The sequence below is a fragment of the Hirundo rustica genome, chromosome 7 (genome assembly GCF_015227805.2).
Source record: "Hirundo rustica isolate bHirRus1 chromosome 7, bHirRus1.pri.v3, whole genome shotgun sequence".
In the NCBI taxonomy this organism is placed as follows: domain Eukaryota; kingdom Metazoa; phylum Chordata; class Aves; order Passeriformes; family Hirundinidae; genus Hirundo; species Hirundo rustica.
In genome coordinates, this window is record NC_053456.1 from 10,554,057 (window position 1) to 10,571,802 (window position 17,746).

At 41.8% G+C, this 17,746-nt stretch overlaps 2 protein-coding genes across 2 annotated transcripts in view; both read right to left on the reverse strand.

Moving 5' to 3' along the window:
- SEC22A (SEC22 homolog A, vesicle trafficking protein) overlaps positions 1–5,665 on the reverse strand; it is a 30,415-nt gene extending 24,750 nt beyond the window's left edge. Inside the window, exon 1 of the mRNA XM_040068875.2 lies at positions 5,649–5,665. The gene's annotated coding sequence lies outside the window, so the exon portion shown is untranslated. The remainder of the gene's footprint in view (positions 1–5,648) is intronic.
- Positions 5,666–7,861: 2,196 nt separating this feature from the next.
- The window catches only part of PDIA5 (protein disulfide isomerase family A member 5), a 97,358-nt gene continuing 87,473 nt past the window's right edge, over positions 7,862–17,746 (reverse strand). Inside the window, exons 16-17 of the mRNA XM_040070147.2 lie at positions 11,601–11,735; positions 7,862–9,138 (exon numbers count right to left, since the gene is read on the reverse strand). Of these exons, the coding sequence (XP_039926081.1) occupies positions 9,058–9,138; positions 11,601–11,735 (216 nt within the window). The 3' untranslated portion in view covers positions 7,862–9,057. The remainder of the gene's footprint in view (positions 9,139–11,600; positions 11,736–17,746) is intronic.

Here is a 17,746-nt window from a genome sequence, read left to right on the forward strand (position 1 = left end):
CATTATTTGTCAGTACAGTTGTGCCATAAACACCATAATTTATATTAAAAGTATTCTTAGTCCCAAATGAAATTTGTCTTTGTTTATGATAATCACCACATCAAATTTATTGAGTAACAAAGAAGACACATATGGCTTTGTAGTCCACAGTTAGGTTGTTCTATTTGAAATTCAATTCAGAAGGATAGAGGTTTCTAAGATGGAGGTGGTGGCTCACTCTAATAGAAACCCACTAAGACACAGGATGGGCACTACTGTCTGGATTATCAAATCCAGTCCCCAGGTACTGTAGGCAACTGGATCACATGGTCCATTTAATACATTTTGTGAGCTTCACGAAAAACTACATATGGCTTCATCCCTATAATTTTTATACCCTGCTGGTGGAAAAAGAACACCTAATTGGTAGTCTAAATTATTCATGGCCAATTTATACGCACTTGCTCATACACACAGATGGCCTACCCTTGATATTCCCCCTACCTGATGTATTTACAGAAAGCAGTCAAACCACACCTCACTCTTCAGCTGCTGAGCTAAATGAGCCCCTTATGCTTGCTGTCCTTCCATGAAAGGCTCTCCAGTCTCCTCTTAGCAGCCCTTTGCTGTACCCATTTCATTAAGAATCCAGCTTTCTTTAACACAATCAGAATAATGTATTTTATTCCAAACAGAATCTTATTAGGTTCTTATTCAAGGATGTTCATACTTCCCTTGCTTTGCTAGAAATGTGTCCTGCATTTTAGAGTTTCAGTTGCCTTTTCCACGCCCATGCTGCACTGAAACATGAAATCTTTCAGTGCTATTTCCTGCAGAATTTTGTCTGCTGCTACCTCCCTTACTACCTCTGTGGCCTCACTCTTTGAGGACATTCAGCTCTTGCTGTGTGATATTCTGAACTTTCTCTACACTGGTGATACCTCCTAACTTGGTGACTTCAATGTATTTTTATGACCAGATACCTCTGTTTTCCAATAGGTCACTGATGAAAATAATAACAATCAGTCTTAAGACTTACGGTCTAGGAGCTCTGAATAATTCCCTTTCAATACAGTTCAGCTTCTCATCTTCCAACACCATGTATGCTTTGCAGCTCCTCTATAGATCTGACTTCTCCATGCAGGAGATAGAAATTTATACACGGCTCCTCATCGGCTATTTTATTCAAGTCCAGACAGCCAGATTTCCTTTCTTTGTCTAGCTAATTAATTACTCTATCAAAGAAGCCTATCGAATTAGTTTGATATTTTCTAGCCTTGGTAAATACCCATTCCATTTTATTCTGCTTTTCCAGTGACTGTCATGACTTTTACTATTCTCTCCTCCCACATTCTTTCCAAAAGCCTGACATAAAATATTGCTGTATACAAAACAAAATATATTGTGCTTTTTCAGTGCACAAAAAAAAAATCCATGTTTTATTTGTCTTTGGTATAGATTAGTTATTTACATCAATATACAGTTCTGACTAGCTGCTAGTGTTGAGCAACAGTTATAGGTTGGTTGACTCTATATTCCCAGCAGAAATGTATATGCATCCTTTTTTATTCTGAATAGTGTTAGTATCACTATTTAAAAGGATTGGAATACAAATTTGGCAGGCTGGTCCAACTCAGACACAGCCGCACATGCAACGGGGTCTTTTCCTGAACAGCTTTATAGTTTAACTGATACATGTTGGAGAAAATCAGAGGACAACATGTACAGTGACTTGTATGGTGTTCACAGGCTTTGGGCATGGCAGAAATGCAGGCTTTGAAGAAACAGAGAAGAGTTGGGCAGGATTTGGCTGAGAGGTGCTGGATGATTGTTTCAGATAGAGATAAATTGTACAGAGTGTTGTTTTCTTCTTAATTTTAATTATGTTGTGGGCAGTACACAAATTGAAAGAAGAGTAGTAAGAAACAAAATCAGGACTTGAATTTCAAGTCCACTGCTGACCCACAGACTTCGTGTGTCCTTGGGCAAAATGCTTTTATGTTTTCTTTTTTTTTCGTCTCATTGCCTCATCTGTAAAACAGAGATAACACTATTTCTTTTTTTCCCAACCTGCCTATTTACATAATAAAAGACTTTCCACGCATGACAGACTCTTATATATTTGTACAGCATCTAGAATAATGAGGACCTGGATCTTGGGACTACAACACAAACAATACACAACAATTAAGATTATACATCCATCCAAAACATACCTAATGCACCTCACACTACAGTACCTTGCCAGAGAGACATGACTTTATTCCACAGTGAATTCTGTTCCTTTGATTTCTGCAGTCCCTCCTCTTGTGCTGCTCTTTTGCCTAAGGAAAGCTTTGGCAGAGAGTTAAGTTTAAGGTAAGCAGTGACAGTGCTTTTGTGGTGTACTGCAGGTGGAAGGCACGATGGACCCCAGAGTTTGAAGGGAATTGCCTGGAACCAGGCAGCACTGTGCAGCATCTCCGCATTTCTGCAGCTCCATTCACCTCCCACTGGTTCAGGGAAGACCTGCCTTAAAGGATGCTTGTCCCTCTGTGAAAAGGAAAAAGAAAGAGCCTCTCATCCATATTGCCCCCACTGCAGGTGAGACCAACACAGAGCTGTCTTCTTGGTGAGCAATCCCTACACCCTTGGAGAGGTCTCGGTATATTTGGGGATGCAGTAGGAAATGTTGGATGTGCTTATCCTGTTCCATGCTTCTGGGGTGGGATACAGTAATAAGCATCCCCTCACCATCAGCCTGGAGGCTACAGGATTGGAGATCGTTACCGTGCTGCACATTTTCCTAGGAAATGTTCTCTGGAGCTTGGAGAAAGACAGCTTCCCACGCCAGAACTTTTGGGAAGTGAGAAGCTTTCTTCCCCCAGCCTGTATGCCCAGAAGGTAATGCCAAAATATGTTGGAGGTCAGGCTGGGTTCACGATTTCCCTGTGATATCTCTGTGTGCTGAGAGAAAATAAAACAGAGGGTGCTTGGCTGCCCTGAGCTGGTGTCCAGGCCCTGAGGCTGGGCTGGCTCTGCAGCTACTTGGCATGGAGACGGAAAAACATGCATAAATTAGGAGCTCTTAAGGCTACTTTCCGTCTTTGGTCCCAGAATAACTGGCCAAGGCACTTGTATTGCAGCAGCAGACCAAACCCTCCATGCTGACACGTGACACTCTTTAGTAGAAGTAGCTTTAGTGCTTCCCTTGTGCTGGCAGATGCACCACGACATTAATTACACCGTGCAGCATGGCCCTGGCTAAAAAAACATGAATGTTAAAAAGAAACTAATTTCACCCCCCTCCTTTTCTTCATGAGATTTTTACAAACAAAAAAGAACAACAGAAGTGATGGTAACTGCATTATTAATAATAAATAGTTGTAACTGATTTGTTTGGTTTCCTGTCCCGCACAAGGAGGATGGCATTATGCTGTGACTATTATCTTATGGGAACTCAGGCTGGGTACTAGATGTCTGTTACAAATGTTGGGCACCAAATTAAACACCCACACACCCTGAAAGGACCAGCAACACGACATGAAGAATTATTCATTTTGCCGGCAGTAAAATGACAAAGCAGAGGAGTGACAAATGCTCTAGATAAACCCAGAGCTCCAATTTAATGCATGGGATAAGGACCTCTTTTTCCAAATAAAGACTCCCAACTCTTGCAGTTTCTTACTTCTCCATAATTTAGCTGTGCACATATTTGGCATTTAGAGTGTGACGGATTTACACATTTGCTATCAAATGAGCTGCAAGAGCTAATCAGCTCGTGCAGAATTGCACATATTAATGAAGAAGGCTCTTCTGCATGCCTGCGATGTAGACACCCACTTAACTGGGGCACCAGAGACTAATTTGAAAAGATTTTGTTCACGTAGCTCTTTTCCTGTGATGAATGCTTGCAGGGAATCATGCTGTAGAGAGGGAGCAAGCAGTATCTGCAAAATCTGCCTAAATGGTTCTCATTACTGAGTGATGGAAGAGCAATAGCAAAGATAATTTATTAGTGGCTCAAAGCTAATGAGAATAATTAGCACTATTATGCTTTCTATGCAAACACAGAATAACTGTTCCTTAAGGAGTGCTGTCTCCCTGCAGCAGTGCTGAGTGCCCTGGGCAGGAGGACATGACTTCCAGGGGCAGGAATCTTACCAACCAAGGACCGGGGCAGCTGTGTGGAAACACCCAGACATCCTATGGGCCTGCATTAGAGCTGTGAATTTTGGGCTAACAGACCATGGGTTTTTTTCTATCTCAAAACCAACTACACTGTGCTGATGAATAGAGTTTACACTTCAGCTTAACTCCTCAGAAACCAGAGATTGGAAATTGCTGCCTTGGATACTGAGATTTTTTGCAATATTGCATCACACAGTACCTTCCAAAACCTTGCAAAAGCCATCCCAGTCAATAGTGCTTTGCAGGGAGTATTTCAGCAGCAATGGACAGTCCCCAGGAATCCAGGCTGCCAGCAGAAAAAATGGCATTTGGCTTCATTTCCTTTGTAGACACCCAGGTATCTCCCTTCCTCACTCGGTAAATAAAAGCAGGATGTGCAGAGAAAACATAGCATCTTCTTATGACCGGTGAAAGAAACTAATGGGAAAAATTCTGCTTTCCAGTCAGTTCCAGCACAGAGCAGTAATGTACACAACCAGATTAGCCAAAGGGCTGCACTCCTGTGGTTCCTGCAGAGCCATGGAATGCTCAGGGATGCTGGGCTGCCAAAGGCAAAGGAAATGCCAGCGTTTGGCTACAGTGCTCAACACCTGCTGATAAAAGCTGATTTTTCCCCCCACCTCTGAGTTTTCAGAATTTACTCCTGCAATCCCAATGTTCCATTACAGACCCAATCACATTAAAGTAAGCTATTAAATTAAAACGAGGTGCACATGGGCAGCAGTCCCCACTCCCCTGAGTGTCATTTAGAGCAAATAGCTTGTTTCATAGTTTGTAAAACGCAGCTGGCAGGGGTTCAGTGTTATTCTAGGAAATCCATGCAGGCAACATTTTTTTCTCGCAATATAGCACTATCAAGAATATGGAGTGATTCTGATTTTTATTTTTTAAAAGGCAAACAGACAAAACATTTGTAGGCTGTCGCCAGGTCTTGACTTTTCTTTTGGAAAGCAGTTCACCTCTAAAATCAAAATCACCCATAAAGCAATTCCATCTGAAACAAAACTCTCTGAAGCATTCTCTTAGAACTTACTCATGATGGGAGTTTTATCTGCTTTTTTACTCCCAAATTAAATGCTGCAAGAACACAGACCTTACCTCTAATCTTTTTTCACCAGTAACATCAATCTATCTCTGCAGATGCCTATCAAAAGGATTTTAGGTTAGCAAGATTTGGTCTGAGTGGGAGTTTAGAAAAATTCCCAAGGCTTTTTCACCCAACTGCAACTATTTAGGAGGGGCTTGGGGGTCAACATGACTGTCAGATCCAAAATGCAAATTTACAGGGGGAGGAAAGAGGAAATGGAGATTTGCTAGGCTGCTTTTTGTGACTCAGATTGGAAAGGAAGTCTCTTCCAGTCTCTTGGAGGAGTTGCTCTGTTTTGGACAAGTAAGGACATAGTTACTGGGTCAGAGATAGATGGATTACAACAGAGCAAATCATCCTCTGGGGTTACAGGGGCTGGGATAGAAGCTTATGCTTATCTTGGGACTCCTACCTTGTGCTTGCCACATCCCAGAGCATCCACTCTCCTGGGAACTTTTCCCTCCTTTTCCGTCCTTTTGGTGGATGAAACAAGTCCAGCATCTCAGGCTCTTTCATTAGACGGGAAAACCATTTCCTCTCCAGCTTCCAGTAGGCACAAAATGCTTGGCCCTGCTGCCCTTCATGTCTTGGTCCAGCCACACAGCAGGGCTAACACAGCCCTGTGGGCTATTTATATCCTGTTTAAGCCAACACTGGGGAACAAAGTGATGCACAATCCTTGCTCAGCCTTCTCTGCTGTGTACATGTTTTACCCTTCCTCGACAAGATTTAATCAGCTTAGGGTTAACTATGTAGCTGATGTCCAAGACCTTTGAATCACACCTTAAAAAGACTGAAAGACCAAACTCGTAATTGCAAGAGCAGAATCTCTGATTCACTGCAACCCATTTGTTATCAGCAATTAAGTTTCTTGCTGATAAATGATTCACGACTTGAAAGCCCAGATTACTCACTTTTAACCACGGCAGAAATTCCTGTGTGATTATGAACGCCTGGGCTACGCATCTACTGTGACAGGCTGGGAAGTCTGCATGTGTGAAATGACCAACCATTTAAACACAGAAAATAAGAGCTCTTACACATATTTTTTTCATTCGAGTTTGTAGAAAATAACAACATACTTCAATTTCAGCGTGACTGATGTGAATATAAACATAAACTGACTTCACCAGCAAATATAAACAAGAACTTTTGCTTTACTGGAGGCAACAGAACTAAAACAGTGTGACTGATATCCAGACCTGGCCTACTAATTAAAAAGGCTTGAAAGCAAAGCTCTGAGCTCCTGGTACAGTCTAGTTCACAGTAACTAAGGCTTTTGTCAGCCATTTGATGTAATCATTTATGGTGTTCAAAACTGTATTTTTCAAAAACCATTCAGACCATAAACCAGATGAATCATGACCCTGTAACAGAAGGTAAATTATTCTCAAATATTTTATATTTGTGCACTAACACATGCACAACACATTTTTTCTTTAGCCAAGAAAAAAATGAATGTTCAAGTCCAAGAAGTAACTGACAAAAGACTGAAGGGAAAAATGAGAATTCCTAATTTTATTATGGTGTAACCAACTGTAAGGAATTACTGGTCTGAAGCACAGTGTGCAATTGTCTTATCCTAAACATTTACTAAAGCCTGTAATTCAGAATGATCCTGACTAGTGAAGTCACCATTGGCAAGCTATCATTTTTTCTTTCTTATTTTTGAAGAAGTCCACATTTCTCACCAATTAGCACAAACATAGGCACAGCCTATGCAGAGAAATGCTCAACATTTTCTGGAGGCTGTATTTCGTTAGTGCCAGCTGCTTTAACTCTGAGATCAAATGAGACGCAGCAAGTTCTGGACTGATCATATTTGATAGTTTGCTAAAAGCAGAGGAATTCCTGTTTGAGATCAAATGGCATCAATGTGTATTGTTTCCTAAATGCAGGGTGGAGTGCCTGCTACTTACGAGGGGATAGCTTGAAATAAAGAATTATCACAATCTTCTGCAAAAGTGCTAAGCACAACATTAAGTAACTGTGCTAATTGAAAGGGAACAAACAGAGTAAGAGTCTTCATAAATTAAGCTACTTTTACAGGATGATATTATGTACTCTCAGGCAGCTGATTTTTTTGGGTGAAGAGGCTCATCAGGTGCCTAATAAGAGAAGATACTTGGCACAGCCCGTGGCCATTCCAATTGATGTTGTGGTTAACAAGCTGGCTACCATACAAGGCCAATCAGGCCACTGGTATTCCACAATACTCACTAATGGCTTCAGCAGCTTAACGGTGCCAAGCATACAGTGCCATTAATTAGGCAAGAGAGAGAAGGAAAAAGCACCCAGACGTAAGATGTCATTCACCTCCTGAGCAGTTCCTCAGCACAGCCTGCACATCCCAACGAGAAGAAAACAAGACGGGCAGACTGAGGAGCAAGAGGAACGTTCCCAGGTCACAGTTCTCTGCTGTGAGCAGTTTTGAGCCCCCTGGAGTGCCAGGGCAGAGAGAGTTTGACCCTCACACCACCACACACCTGCAGGGCTGCCCAGCACTCCCAAGGCTGGGATGTCCCAGCCACGGGCGCTGGGAACTCGTCCCACCTGCACCAGCTCTTCCTAAGCCACCACCAGCTGTGGTCATTCCCCAGTGGGGAAGAAGCTGAACAAGGCTGATTAATGATAAAAATACTTGTCCTTTTTAAAGTTTATTTTTAGTTCAAAGTGAATCACAACTTCCTGCCCCTCACTCTCCCCTCCTGTGAAGACAGAAGTACCTCCAGATCAACTTTTTTTTTTTTGTTTAAGCATCAAAAGTGTAACACATTTCAGCTGCTGCTGATACAGGTTTTTTACAGCGAAGACTGTCAGGGAGAGATTGTTTGTGCAACTCCTTAAGGAGCAAAAAGGAAAAATCCCTCCTACAAATGCAGATAAACTTCTGGGATGTAAACAGGTAATACACACAATTACTGCATTACCAGAAGTATTGTGCATTCAGTATTACGCATTTCTCAAAACAGTTGAACATAACACTTTACAACACATATTTGATATGACCCAATCACAGCTTGAAGAGAAACTGTGTACCTTAGAAGAGGAATCATGTACCCCTATAAGACAGTCATTCCTTCCACAACTTACAGGTACATTGACAGTATTGATGCCAAAGAAGGAGGATTCAGTCTGATTGCACCCACGCTTGGCTGATTTTTAATGCGTGGCTTAATTCACTCAATACATTTTATAAAGGTATGTAAACAGTTCTGATTTAAAGACCAGAGAGGTTTAAATGAAATTAACAGATCTGGACTGGTCAATGTTAATGTCTTCATTAACTCAGATACCTTATTTATCCCTGAGCACCTTAAAATTTTTCCCCCCAGATCTCAGTCAAGAACAAGTAACAATTTCACAAGAATGTAAAACTTCATTTGAATAAATCTGTGTCTTATAAATCCCATTTTCCTGCACTGATTTAAACAAAACATAACAAACCCAAACCAAACCGTGTCCCCACCCCTTTGTTTTTTACATGTACTGCAATACCAGAACAAAAATTTCACCCTAACAAACAATATCACCTACAGACACACTACAGACTACAAAAATATTGCATAGGAGTGTCAGTGGGCATAGTCTCCCAACATGAGAGAAAATGCTAAGTTTTCTTTAAAACATTATGGCAACATTCTAATTTATTTTCCTTTTAAAAATCAAGTGGTTTTACTTTATTTCAAAATTGTACAAAATGGCCATGGCTGTTTATAAAAAAAAGTCTCTTGTCTTGAGAATATGTGAAGTCTCAGGTGCATCAACAAAAGACCTGGAACCATTCACAGTGCAGCAGAAAGCTTCTTCTGAGGCAGAAACTACAATTCATCCTTCTTCTTTCCTACTCTTTCATGATCTTTTTCTCTCAGGGTTCGCATGAAAGTGGTGAATCCAGACTCCTGGTTTTGAAGGAAGAAAAATATGGGTCATATTTTTACCAACAAAGCAAAACAATGCATCAAGAACATTTTGAGCTTCTGTATCCCAGCAGAATATAAACTAAGGAGCAGTTGTTTGCTTTCTGTACCCCAGGGCAGAATAGAAACGAGGGAGCAGTTACTGCTTCTGCATTGCCTCATCATGTAATGCTCTGGTCAGTGCTGCTCCACTGCAAGGGGAAAACAACCATGCATATCCCACATGTCAAACTTTAAGAGAAAGGGACACAGAGAAAAAGTCCCTCACAGGACAAGGTAGAATCTGTCACTAGAAGTGCCATTGATGCCTTTTTGTTGAAAACACTCAAAAGACATTTTCAAGCTGCCTTTGTATGCTGTTTGTGTCATTTTAAAAGCAGTTACTGATTGTTGACTGTACACACATTCACCACATACACACATTCACCTGCTCTAACAGTTTTGATCACGATTTCCCTCCTCCAAATATCCCAATGATGGAATTCTTTTTCAGGGTACTATTAAAATTATTATCAGAAGTTTCAAACCTGTTTGTCTAGATGCCAACCACTGTATTTCAACAACTTATGATTTAAGGCTGCTGAATGCCAGCAGTTTCCTTTTCCAAGGAAAGCTGTGAACACAGCTCTCAGGCATTTCAGAAGGCTCAGATGGGTGGAGGTGTGAACACCTCTGTTGGAATACACTGTCTACTTGTACAACACTGAAGTTTTCTGGGCAAGTGACACTGTTCCCACCCAATCTGACCATTTTTACATTTAAACAATCACAGAACACACCATTCAAAACTAGCGATGAAGAGAATGGAAAATACCAAAGGTAGAGAGCAACTAACAGAAGTTAAAGACTTAAAGCAATGGTGAGGAACAACTATACAAAATAATCACAAACCAAACCATAAGGCTGGCAAGCTTTTAGAGGGAAGAACCACAAAAACCTTTTCTAAAACTATTCACTATTCTTCCACTGAAAATAAATGAAGTGACAAGCTTCAGCCTTTTGTCACCTGGAGACATCTGGCAATCAACAGCCCCACGGCAGGCACTGTGCTAAGAACTGCCTCCAGCATTACCATGGTAAGAGATAACAAACCCCAGTTCAGTGCTGCACAAGCAGAAGACCGTGGGTCCCCAGAGAGGTGGAAGGGGAAGAGAGTAGCCCTCAGCAGAGAGACTGGGATGTTCCTGCTGGGTAATTTTTACCCAAGAAAGGGTTGGCTGCATGTAGGGAATTTGTTAATCCACTTTCCAGCGTGTGGATAAATATCTCCTAACTCCTGTGGCCTCAGGGCACTAATTCTTTTTATCAGTTACCACGGGTGCTTCCTTTCATATATCGTTTCTCTAAGAACGGGTTAGAGATGCAAAAACTGCTGCTGAGATCCTACTTCAATTGTTGGCTGCTGCACCTATCTTTACTTTTAAGAAAAGATCCAGAATTGGAACTTAACACGGTATCCATAACAACGGCTGGATCAGCACCATGAAATGGTAATTACTGGAGTCCAAGTATGCTGAAGAAAACTGGAAGGCGAAGCTCCATGAAGACTTCCCCAAGATCCTGACTAACAGAGAACCTCACAACCAGGCTTTTTAATGCATGCTTCTATATAATTTTCTGTGTTCTAAGAGCAGCAATAACTTTCAGGCAAGAATCTGTTTTCAAAATCACTGCATGGCTCAAAGACCCCAAGTTTTTCTTGCAGACCCCAGGCAATCAATGGCTGCTGAGGAGTAACCTCCCTCTAGGAGGCTGACAAAGGCAGCCCACAAATAATTGAATTGCTTCCTTATTTTCAGGCACTTTACAACTCCTGAAGGCATGATGCCATTTCTGCCCCCATTTCTTGCACTCATAGCATATAATTAGCTGGCCACAGCAGGACAAAAGAATGAAACTTCAGCCCAGGGGTAGATGGCACGATTTTTCTTCCCATCCTGAGTGCCAGGAGTGAATCTGATTCAGGGCAAATGAGATATTTACTTTCCTCTAGTCTCCAAAGGACAGCTTTGTCCTGGCTATAAAACCAATGGTCTGTCACCATTTGGCAGCCTGGTGGACCTGTAACATGCTTGTAGTGTCCATGCGATCCAGAACTGACAGGAGTTAAGTCCTGTATTTTCTGGCATTTCTGCCAGCAGCACATGCAATAAACCCTTCCCTTTCACTCATTCCAAATTCACTCACAGACTTCAGCTTAAAGAATAAAATATACAAAGAGTATTACCAAATCTAATCCTTTTTCCTCTTCTCATGTTCCTAAAAATAGACCAAGAATGTTCCTAATGCAGAGATGTACAGGGGTGGGGCACACTATGATTCATGCGTGTAAGACAGCAGCAGAGGCTCGGTAAAAATTCACTCCACGGTTTTCATTTGCCAGGCAGGACAGGCAGAGGAGACTTTCCTCCCTGTCCCAGGTGATGACTCTTGCTTTCACTTACCCCTCGATCTCCAGTATATTTTTCCACAAATTTCCCGTAGTTGTAATAGTTGAAGGTGGGGTAACCATCGACCCCCTCCTGCTTACACAGGTCATGATTCTGTCCTTTGGCACAGTCCACTGCAGCGTAGGCGATCTGAAACACAAGAGACCACAGTGAGGCAGGAGAAGACAGAGCAAGAGCCCATTCCATGGTGATGCTGCTGCAGCTTAGCACTAGCACTGAGAGAGACCCAGGTCTTGTGCCAAACATGCAATGGTTTCTGTAAGAGCTCAGCTGTGGAGGAAGAGCAGAGGATGGTCATCACCTGGCCTGTGCAGCTGAGCTGCATGGCAGATTCAGCTCACAGAGCAGAAAATCACCTTTGCAGCCTTCCCACTGAGCTCTGCGTCAGACTCCAAACAGGAAATGCAGAGGCTGGATTAATAAAACCAAATCCAGGCACAGTGGTCACAGCTCTGTCATGTTGCAATATTTCTCCTCCACTTTGGTTTTAAGTGATGAACAGTGACAGTGGCTTTGGTGACAGTAACGAACCACTTAACCCAACACTTTCAATGCTTGGAAAAGTTTCCAAACATGGCTGGTCACTTACACAGCCTATTCATAGATTAACGATTTCTCCTCCCAATAGCTTTTCTAAACCCCATGTAGTCCTTCCAAGGTCAAATGGGGATGGGGGAGAGGCCAGAGCATCGTCTACCAAGCACTGCACATAGAGAAGAAGGTGGCTTGCTTCCAATCTCAGCCTGGATTTGTATTTCCTTTCCTGTCTTCTTCCAGGACTGTACTTTATATGCAGCCATTAGCAAAGTGGGCTTTAATTCCTTTTGAAACCTCTAGATGCTACTGTCACACCGACAAACCCTGAGTAGGAAAGAGCCTGGCACACTTTCAGCCTATTGACAGTGGAGCAACACGCTCAGTCCGTGGCTGCCTCCACACAGGCAGGGCGAGGAGCAGCCTCACAGCCCCAGGGCAGCAGCTCCGAACATTCAAGTCCTGACTGTGAAGCATTGAGGAGGGGCTGCCCTTAACAGTTCTGATGCTGAAACAAAATGTAATTCATAGGCTTCTACTCAAAGCAACTGAGGCCTGTGCTGTGATTTCACCCTGACTGTTCCTGTGAGCAGCAGCTGGGGCTCTGAATGCAGGCTCTGCCTTCACAGCCCGAGCCAGGCCCTGCTGAAGGGCAAGCATGTTAAAGTACAACCCAGGTAAAGAAACCAAACCAAGTAGAGAAATGACTTTTTGCAACTTTTTTGTGGGTTACAATTTATCAAGTGCTAATTTCAGAGCAGACACATCTTAATTTGAAGTTTCCATTCCACAAGCCTCCTTCAAACAGCTGATCAAAATACCTTTCGCTTGCATGACTTTAAGGTTGCGGTTGAACTGTTCTTCCATAATTAAAAGATCACTTAATATTCCACAAAGAGCTCCTGTTTCATGGTGACACTGTCAAAATGAGAAAACCTGATCTCATTATCCTAGCAGTAATTAAATAGATTGGCAAAGCCAACTTCAGTTAATTTGCTTGTTTTGTTTTGGCTTTGAAAGCCTGACATGACAATACTCAGTATGATCTCGTTTGGTCTGTCTTCAAGTGGAAAGTACTAGATAAAGTGAACAGTGTTCCTACCTTAAATATCTGCTTTCTGATTTTAAACATTAATAAGGCTATTACAGAACCAGGACTCTTGAGAGCTGTTAAAAACATGCATGATCCCATTTTTTTTTCTTTTTGTAAACACAATGACTCCTACACATTCAGGGCCAATTTAAATGAAAAGTTAGGAATAATAAACTGCAAAGGAGTTTCATCTAAGTATTTCTGCCTTCCTGACTTTAGCAGCCAGCCAAAATTTAGAGTTCTGTTGGCTACTTCTGTTTAAAGAAAAGCTTAGAATGGAGAAAAAGATTTATTTCATGACACAGCATGAAGGTAGAAGGAATACTAGAAGTCCTGATTTCCTATAAACTAGAAGAATAAATAAAATAATATTTTTTCTCACTGTTCTAAATATCACATAGGGAGAGATGACAGCCAGAAAAAAGGGAAGGTATGCAGCATGTGCTCATCCACATCTTAGTAGCTGGTTTGAGACATGAAACTGTTGTGACTGATGACCCATCTGTTCTTGGTGTCTTGGAGATTAAGCAAATTACTTTTTAGTACACTGGAAGGAAGAGGGGACAAGGAGAAGAAACTCTCTTTTATCCGTACCTCTGGAAATATCTACACTGATACTGGCTGAAGAAAAGAGTCCAATTTTATTTACAAAAGGCTTTTGTGAGAACAGCCCGCAGCGAGGAGAGGGTGCAGTGCAGGGATGCATTGCTCTAAGCCACTGTTAACCTTGTTCAGAACATCTTCACCAGTTAGCCCAGAACAGATGACTGATGGATGTTAAAGAGGTGGGTTCTGACAGAAATGCTCAGTAGCATCCTTGAGGCACAGCTCTCCTCTCCGCACATGGAAGCCTAAGCTGGCCCATCTGTGCATTGGCTGTGCACACAAAGATCCCAGTCTAAGTCTGTCCACGGCAGCCACGTGAGCCCATCCTGTGTCTAATCCAACAGCTCCAACGGCACATCTGGAACAGCATCTGGGGGATGTGTCCACTGTCTGTCCTCTCTGCAATGCTCCTAATGCAAGCTCCCACACAACCCCACCACTGCAAACACCATTTTGAGCCCAGACCTTCAGAACACACACGTTTGGTTATTTTTACAGCCAGTGAGAGAAGAGGAAGGGTGATTTTCAAAAGCCTTGTAACTCATACAGACGTGAGCAAAATTTCATAGAGGAACATCTAATTCCCAAGACTGCATCTGAGGCTGCATTTCAATGTCTGCTGCCAACAGTGGCTGAGTAAGAGTACTTAGGAGAGCTTGAGTGATTACTTTAGAGTGGAAATGTTAAGGCAGCCTAAATATAGAGGTTGCTACCATCTCTGTACACTCATTATCATAGCATCACAGTCCTAATTGACTTGCCTGTCTCACAGCGGAAGATCAAATATAGTGCACTGAGAGAAGAGAAAAGTGATGCTGGAAAACACTTGCAGCAAAACACACTTCTGGACTGAGGACCAGTTCTCATCTCCATTCCATCAACTCCAGACAGCTGAACTCTGAGACATCCAGAATTTCAGCAAATAGCACGGATGCCCTTTGCTTCTTTCTGTTTGTGTTTTCATGGACTGTGAATATGGAGCTCCACTGCTGATACAGGTGTGTCCTACCAAAATGAATTCCTGCATGGCTCTGCTGAAAGGCTGTGTGTAAAAACATGCAGAATCCTGGCTCAAGTGAGCAGTGATACACCGTAGGGAAAGCTTCCCTTCATTCTCAACCCTCTTAGCAACAATCAGCTTTTCTGCTTCACTAAAGGAAACTGAGTCAGGAGAAATAACAACCCAAAAAACCTCTCTCAAAATGTGGTTAAAGACACTGTGGAAAATTTTCCTCTCAGAACTGGTCTTCATCTTCAACTACCAGCAACAAGTTACACAGAAGTGCCCTGGAGAGCACAAGTGAGAAAGACCTATAAGCTTTGACCTGCAAACCCACTAAGTTTATTCAACAAGGAACTACAAGACATCTGTAACAGGTGTCCGGAGGCCAAGACACTTGGCACCACCTCTCACAAATTCCCTCTCATCAAGAGGGAAAAACACTCTAAAAATCTGTGAGAGAAAGAAACTCTGCTAACACTGGTCTAACATTTACGTGTGTGTGTGTGTTTGTGTGTGTATAGATGTCCATTATAGAAAAATCCAGTGTAACAGCTTTCAGAAGGCAAGATTGATTTTATGGAGATTTTGATTGTTAAGGCTAAAATTTAATTTCTTGAGCTTTCCTCTAACCAGAGGGGAAAATCCACTGAAAAAACATTTCAGGGAGAAAAAGCTGTAAGTGCTAGATCTGCAACATACACAAAACTCCATGGGATTATGGATTCTCTATAACCCAAAGCTCTGCTGCCTTAGATATTGACAATACATCATTATATACAAGTCCTTTCTCCAGAGCCAATGCTGTTCAGGTCCATCACCGCCAGCCTGCTCAGTAGCTGTAGCGGAATAGAAATGTTATCAAATGAAATGATAATCAATCAGAGACTGTGGACCCCAAAGGAAGTTTCTTGGAGTACATACAACTTTCTTAATTTTACAAGTAGTTCCTCACAACTGGTATGGACTCTAATATCAGGTGAGTATGTACGATTATGCACAAAAATGATAACAACAGCAACAATAACCCACAATAACCCACTATACTGTCTCCATAGTCAGTATAGGTTAATATGAGTCTAGAAACATCTAGGACAGGAAAATACCTTTACTTGAAAAAGGAATCCCCCAGCATTTCATGGTTCTACCAAAAAACTGGGAGCTTAACTACAGAGTTGCAAACTTAACTCAGCATGGCAACAGACTGTGAGCAGTGTATGAGCAACTCTGAAGAGCTCTCAGGAAATAGGGTATGGCATATTTTTCAGATGAAGAGGGTTGATCACAGAAGCTGAGCTGTTGCAAAAAAACAGAACTTTTCTTTTAGGTACTTCAGTAGAAGTAGAGCTATGCTGAAAATGTGACCGCTGATGTCCAGGTGACCCAGCTGTAACAAAGGGCGATGCATTATTTTGTTACTAAGTGTTAGAAGGAAGAAGTACTGGCAGCATAATCTAATCATAAATCAGAAATCACAGTTCCCTTCCAACAGAATTATGAAACAACTTTTTGCTCTAGAGGGATCTTACAGGTAAGAAACACAATTACATTCAACAGTTCAAAGAGATGTGTAGAAAATTGAAAGTGGGATCCCTTGACCTTCCAGGTAACTCCTTCTTTCTGTTCTTAAAGCATTCTTTTTAACAGTTTGCCTCCCAGTCACCATGTGATGACACAGTAAAAATAACCCCCTGCAATCCTAGCTGCTCTCCTGTTAAAATATGTACTGCCACACACTGGTTTATTGATTCAAGAAAATAAATCTCTGCTAGAGCTAATATTGACTTTTGTTATGAAAATGGAAGTGAATAGCTAACTGAATATTGATTTGAGAGAGGAATGATATTTGATAAGCTTAAAAAAAGTAAAAGCAAAATTGCAGCATGGAAATAAATGCTTCCAAACAACATTTTAAAAGTATAATCAATTCCAGATGACAATTACCTGATTACTAGTAAAAAAGTCTGTTGTTGCCAACTGTCTTAAAAGCACCTATAAATAAGACAGATGTGCATTCTTTCCTATGATTACTCTATAGTTTTCTATTTATATCACCTGTTTTGGATCCTAACATCAGTTAGAGACTGGTCTGCTAAAGCTTGCTGCAATTCAGCTACTGTTCTCTGAAAGGCCTTGCAAATGGGAGATTCATTATTAGCTGCCCAGATGTGGCATGGCATCATTACAGGGGGTGCAGTTCATCAGCTGTTCTCAAAGCAGGCCTATTTGCAAAGGGGACATCCATTAGTACAGTGCTAACATCACCATATTTAATGAGGCTAATTAAAAAGAAATTCAGCACATGCTTTTTAAGCAAACAGGGATCAAATTCCTTGCCAAACTAAAATATTAACTCATTTGAATAACCCTGTACAGTCATTTGGTTGGTATAATAATTTTAAACAGTGATTCAGAATACACACTGGGGACCCACCAGTTTCACTGCTGACTGACCCACAAACACCCCAGCTCACCCCATTTGCTGCAGCCTCTGCAGCAATTGCTGCCACAGCTGTTTCCGTGGGAACTCACTAGAACCCAGCTGTGGTGCTCTGATTTGGGTCAATGCAATTGTACAGGAAGAGCCTCCTGTGAAAATGGGAAGATTGGTCAAAGAGCAGCTCCTTTGCAGGAGTGCCAGAGATTTGGTACTGAGAGGCCTTGAAGAGTCAAGAGCTTTCCTTCAGCAAATCCAAGCTGGAACATCCCAAATCAGTTCCTTCAAGCTGAGCTTTAGGATCAGCCAAAAGGCAGAAGGCAGATTTTTTAAAGATTTAGTTTTCAAGAGACTGTGGAGCAGTTACTGAACATGCCTTCCTGCTCTTCAATCTGTTCAGCTGAGTGACAACACCCACATTTGCATTTTCTGACGTTCACTGGTCACTGCCAGAACTTGAGCTATGGGGC